Source organism: Haemorhous mexicanus, chromosome 16, assembly GCF_027477595.1.
Source record: "Haemorhous mexicanus isolate bHaeMex1 chromosome 16, bHaeMex1.pri, whole genome shotgun sequence".
NCBI lineage: Eukaryota > Metazoa > Chordata > Aves > Passeriformes > Fringillidae > Haemorhous > Haemorhous mexicanus.
The window spans coordinates 14,439,943-14,445,754 of NC_082356.1; the positions used below are offsets into that span (position 1 = coordinate 14,439,943).

The 5,812-nt window shown below is 55.2% G+C and overlaps 1 protein-coding gene across 1 annotated transcript; it reads right to left on the reverse strand.

Moving 5' to 3' along the window:
* Positions 1-3,960: 3,960 nt before the first annotated feature.
* LOC132334770 (olfactory receptor 14C36-like) lies at positions 3,961-4,943 on the reverse strand. Its single transcript, XM_059860884.1, has one exon. It carries the CDS (start codon positions 4,941-4,943, stop codon positions 4,011-4,013), a length of 933 nt encoding a protein of 310 aa, XP_059716867.1. The 3' UTR covers positions 3,961-4,010.
* Positions 4,944-5,812: the final 869 nt, after the last annotated feature.

Consider the following 5,812-nt stretch of genomic DNA (forward strand, 5'->3'; position numbering starts at 1 on the left):
AGCTGAGGTGTGTGCTGGGATTCAATGCCCTCCCCATCCCGCAGCAGCCCTGCATTTCCCTGCTCCAGCCTTGGTCTCCAGCACAGCCATGGAGGCTCTTTGGGCTCTGGACTGTTCCTGCAGCCCCCAAGGGCAGCTGAGCTCTGCCTTTGGCACAGTCAGCCCTGGCCAGCACAGACCATGCTCAGCAATTCCCTGTGTGTGCCTGGCCTTGCTGTCAGCCCCGGCAGCGGCTGCGTGGCCCCTTTGTGGCCCTGTGCTGGCCCAGCCATGGTGGCCCAGCCCCTGTGCTGGCCCAGCCATGGTGGCACAGTCCCTACCATGAAGAGTCTTGATTAAGGTGTCTCCTTAAAAAGGAAAAAAGCCCAGAAATTTCTCTCCTCAATTTGGTAAAAAGACACCACATAGGACCTTTTGGACTTCACCTCAAAACTAAAGCTACCCCAATTAGACTGAAGCCAAAGTGTCCTACGTAAATATTGCACTGAAAAAAGAAGAGAACAAAAGAAATAATCACTTCTTTGGGGTGTTTTTAACAGGAGCAAGAACTTCTTGCCCCTAGGTCGGTTTTTTACTGCAAGAGCTTTGTAATTTTGCCTTTTATTGAAACTTTTCTTTTTCCAACACTACCTCAGAAGCCATCCTGCTAATTTCATGCCATTTGAGGTATCTGGGCTATCTCAGGTATGATAGGTTCTCTGAGATCTCGTAAGACCTAGCTCAAATAGAAACCATATAAAGTGAGTTCTCTGGTTTGTATGACAAGGTGGTGTTGGGTCCCAGGTTGGACTTGATGCTCTCCAAGTTCTTTTCCAGCCTGTTTGATTCTCTGATGATTGTGACACTGCAGGGCCCTGGGGAAGCAAGGGGCCATGGTGACACTGCGGGGCCTGGTGGCACTAAAAGGACCATGGTGACACTGTGTACAACATGTCAGCACAGAACTAAGGGGCCATTGTGACACTGCGGGCCTGGTGGCACTAAGAGGACCATGGTGACACTGTGTACGACATGGCAGCACAAGCCAAGGGGCCATGGTGACACTGTGGGGCTAAATGGAAGCAAGGAGTTCATGGTGACAGTCTGGGTCCTGGTGGAACCACAGAGGCCACTGTGACACTGTGTGGCCCTGTTGAACCAAGGGGCCATTGTGCCACTGTGGAACCAAGGAGACCCTTGGGAGAGCCTGGGGACAATGGAATCAAGGGGCCATTGCTCCATTGCAAGGACTCTGGGAACTGAGGGAACAATTGTGACACTATGGTGCCCCATGGAACCAAGGGTCCCTGGGGACACTGCAGGATCTTGTGTCACCAGGGCTCCATTGTGACACTGCAGCACCAAGGAATTCATTGTGGCACTGTGAGGCCTCATGGAACCAAGAGGCCACTGTGACCCTGCAGGGCCTTGTGGAACCATGCAGAGCATTGTGACAGAGCAGGACCTGGTGTCATGATGGGGCCATTGTGACACTGCAGGGCCCCATGGAACCAAGGGGCCAGAGCTGCTCCTCAGGGACTCCTGGAATGAAGGAAACATGTTTGACACCGTGGTGGCCATTGTGACCAAGAGGCCACTGTGACACTGTGGAACCAAGGAGAGCATTGCTGTACTGCCAGAACTCATGGAACCAAGGATCCACTGTGACACTGCAGGGCCCTGGGGGACAAAGGGCCATTGTGACAGCGTTGTGGGGCCCAAGGATCCAAGGGACTTTGTGATACCAAGGGATTTCATGGAACCAAAGGGACATTGTGACACTGGGAGGCCTCATGGAATCGTGGAGACCATTGGGACACTCTGGGGCCTCATGGAACCATGGTGACAACAAATTGGCTGGGAGTGTTGATGTGCTGGAGGGTAGGAGGGCTCTGCACAGGGACCAGGACAGGCTGGATCCAGGGATCAAATCAAACAAGGTGAGGTTTAACAAGTCCAAGTCCCAGGTCCTGCACTTTGGCCACAACAACCCCTGCAGCACTACAGGCTGGGGACAGAGTGGCTGGAGAGCAGCCAGGCAGAAAGGGACCTGCAGGGACTGATGGACAGCAGGCTGGACATGAGGCAGCAGTGTGCCCAGGTGGCCAAGAAGGCCAATGGCTCCTGGCCTGGATCAGGAATGGTGTGGCCAGCAGGAGCAGGGCAGTGATTCTTCCCCTGTTCTCTGGGGCACTGGTTGGGCAGCACCTCGAGTGTTGTGTCCAGTTCTGGGCCCCACAATTAAAGAAGGAAATGGAAGGTCTGGAGCATGTCCAGAGAAGAGCAACAAGGATGGTAAGGGGTCTGAAGCACAAGTCCTGGGAGGAGTGGCTGAAGGAGCTGGGGTTGTTTATCCTCGAGAAGAAGCTCAGGGGAGACAACGTGGTGTCAGGGCACAGGCTGGACTTGAAGATCTCCAAGGTCTTTTCCAACCTTGCTGATTCTGGGACTGTCTAAAACCACCAGTGGAGCAGTCACAGGATGAGCCCTGGGCCTCCTCTTCAAGAGCTCCAGCAGCCCAGGTCCCTCAGCTTCTCCTGCCAGCCCCAAAGCCCATCCTGTCAGTCCTGCAGAGCCTCTGCAGCCCCTCCTCATTGCCCAGAACAGGGAGCCCAGAGCCAGACACAGCAGCCCAGATGTGCCCCCCTGGCCTGTGGTGCCTCTGGCAAGGGAGCAGCACCAGACACTGCAGGAGCCTGCAGACAATTCCTGCAGCACTTGGAGGATGATCCTGCTGTCCAAGGAACATTCCCATGGTGCCAAGTCAGGAACTGCAATGGGGAGTGGGGCCAGAGAGAAAAGGGCAAGCAGGGATGGGCTGTTTGCAGGGCAGGGAACAGGGGTGGGCAATAATAGGAAATTTGTAGCAGGAAGTGTAAAGAAAGGAAAGACGAAGCAAAGGAAATGCTGAGGGCAGTTTGGGGCTGGCTTCCAGGCAGTCCTGGCTCTGAGCAACAGCATCTGCAGTGGGACAGGAAACTCCCAGCTGATGGGAACAAACTTTCTGCCTGACTGCAGAGGCCAGGACAAAGATGAGTGGTTTTCCTGGTGTCCCCTAGCCCTTGCTGGCCCCAGGGGCTGATGGCATTTGTGCTCCCTCAGGTTGATGTCCCCACACCAACACCATGGGGGTGCTCCCCCTGCTCTGTGCAATGCAAACAGGGGCTCCTGAGCCAGTGCTGCTGTGTCTGTGCCTGCAAGGATGGGGCACCTGTGTGAGCTGGGGGAGAGGCCAGGGCTGCAGAGGGGGGATGTTGTTGGCAGCTCCATGAGGACACTCTGGGACACTGCCCTGGGCTGTCCAGCGCACTGGGGATGGATCAGCCCCTGCTCTGCTGCTCCTTCCCATCTCCCCCATGGCCCTTGCAGAGCCCCAGCCATGCTGTTTGCCCCCAGCCTGCCCACGGCCACCCTGGGGCTGCTCACGGGGGTTTTCTGTGCTCAGCATTGGCCTGGGTGTGTTCTTGAGAGAGCCTGGGCAAGGAGCCTGGAGCCCCCAGGGCCTGGCCTGAGGCGTCAGCGCTGCCCCAGCAGTGCCCATGGCCTGTCCCTGCTGCAGCACTGGCACTGCCACCCCCAGGACTGTGCCTGGCCCTGAGAGCACTCAGGCCCTACAGCAACACCAGGGCCACCAGGGCAGCGGGGCAGGGCCACGGGAGCAGCACTGGCAACACCAAGTGCTGCTGCTGCTGGGCACAGCTGCTGGGCCAGCACTGACCTGCCCCCAGCTCTGCACACAGACATTGCTGCTGCAGCTCCAGAGAAGGGAACAAAAGGGCATCTCTGCAGAAAACTTTGCTGGGAAATCCTTTATTTCCTTTAAAGCTACGGAGAGCGCCTCCCCTCATTGACACAGCCTGTGTCCACAGGGAAGGTGGAAAGAAACAAAATGAGAAATGGCACAAATTATGACATTTTTTTGTGGACAATATTAAAGGTAAAACACATAAAAAGAACCTCCAAAATGAAACCAACAAGAAATATAAAAGATTACTTTTATTACAAGTGATTTGCAGAAACTGGCCAGCAGTTTAATGTTTCCAAAACCATCCAGTCATCAGTGTCCACACTGCAGCCTTGAGCTCCTGGTTCCTCAGGCTGTAGATGAGGGGGTTCAGGGCTGGAGGCACCACCGAGTACAGAACTGACAGGGCCAGATCCAGGGATGGGGAGGAGATAGGTGGGGGCTTCAGGTGGGCAAATATGGCAGTGCTAACTAACATTGAGACCACAGCCAGGTGAGGGAGGCAGGTGGAAAAGGCTTTGTGCCGTCCCTGCTCAGAGGGGATCCTCAGCACAGCCCTGAAGATCTGCACATAGGAGAAAACAATGAACACAAAACAACCGAGTCCTAAACAGACACTAACAGCAAGAAGCCAAAGTTCCCTGGTGTTGGAGTGTGAGCAGGAGAGTTTGAGGATCTGTGGGATTTCACAAAAGAACTCACCCAGGGCATTGCCATGGCACAGGGGCAGGGAAAATGTATTGGCTGTGTGCAGCAGTGAATAGAGAAAGACACTGGCCCAGGCAGCTGCTGCCATGTGGGCACAAGCTCTGCTGCCCAGGAGGGTCCCGTAGTGCAGGGGTTTGCAGATGGACACGTAGCGGTCGTAGCACATGATGGTCAGGAGGAAAAACTCTACTGAAAAAAAAAAAACGAAAAAAAAGAGCTGTGCAGCACATCCTGAGTAGGAGATGGTCCTGGTGTCCCAGAGGGAATTGTGCATGGCTTTGGGGACAGTGGTGCAGATGGAGCCCAGGTCAGTGAGGGCCAGGTTGAGCAGGAAGAAGAGCATGGGCGTGTGCAGGTGGTGGCCGCAGGCTACGGCGCTGATGATGAGGCCGTTGCCCAGGAGGGCAGCCAGGGAGATGGCCAGCAAGAGGCAGAAGTGCAGGAACTGCAGCTGCCGCGTGTCTGCCAATGCCAGCAGGAGGAAGTGCCTGATGGAGCTGCTGTTGGACATTTGCTGGGGCTGCACATGGGGACCTGTTTACAGAAAAAGGACAATGAAGAGTTAGGGGAGATACCTGTAACCAAAATCAAAGCCATTTCCCATAGACTCTCCTCTGTAACACACACAGACGTGCTTCTGTGTTTAAGAGTTCTGAGGTTTTTATTTTAAGCTCCCCTTATAGCTTCCCTGGGTTTCTTGGGTATCAGAAACCCTCATCATTTCCTGCCTTCAGGGAAACAGAGTGAGTTCTGTGAGGCCAAGTGGTGAGTGGAGATGGTCTGTCATTCTGACCTGTTCAGAGTTTCTCTGGGCTTTAACCTCTCTCAGGTGGAGGGTGATCACCTTCCCCGACTTCCCCTAAAATACCACCAGGTACTGCTGAGAGCAGATGGATCCACCACAGCCCAGCTCCACATTTGTAGCCAAGGACTCACATTGCTCATTTCACCAACCCCACAGCATTTTCACTGTCACAACACCTCTGCCTTTCCCTATCAATCTTATAACTCAGAGATGACCTAGGATAGATTTGTACCCTGGACTGAAGCTCCCGGCTTGGACTGAAATCTCAAGGAGACTTCCAAGTGTCCTTATGATGTCATTGGATTGAGGGAGATGCAGCTCCTTCCCTGGCTGCACTGGCAGCATTGCCCAGAGCCAGGCACTGGGGACAGCGTCACCCTGAGCCAGCTGTGCCCCCTGCCAGAGCCCCCAGGGCCGGGCAGCTGCTCCCAGCCCAGTGCCCTGCAGAGGGAACTGGGCCCGGGGCTGCAGAGCTGCCCCACGGCTCTGCTTCAGCTCTGCCTGCACAGGAGGGGCTGCACTCCTTGGAGCCCCAGCCCTGAGGGCAGAGGCTTGGCTGGGGCACAGGAGGGAGG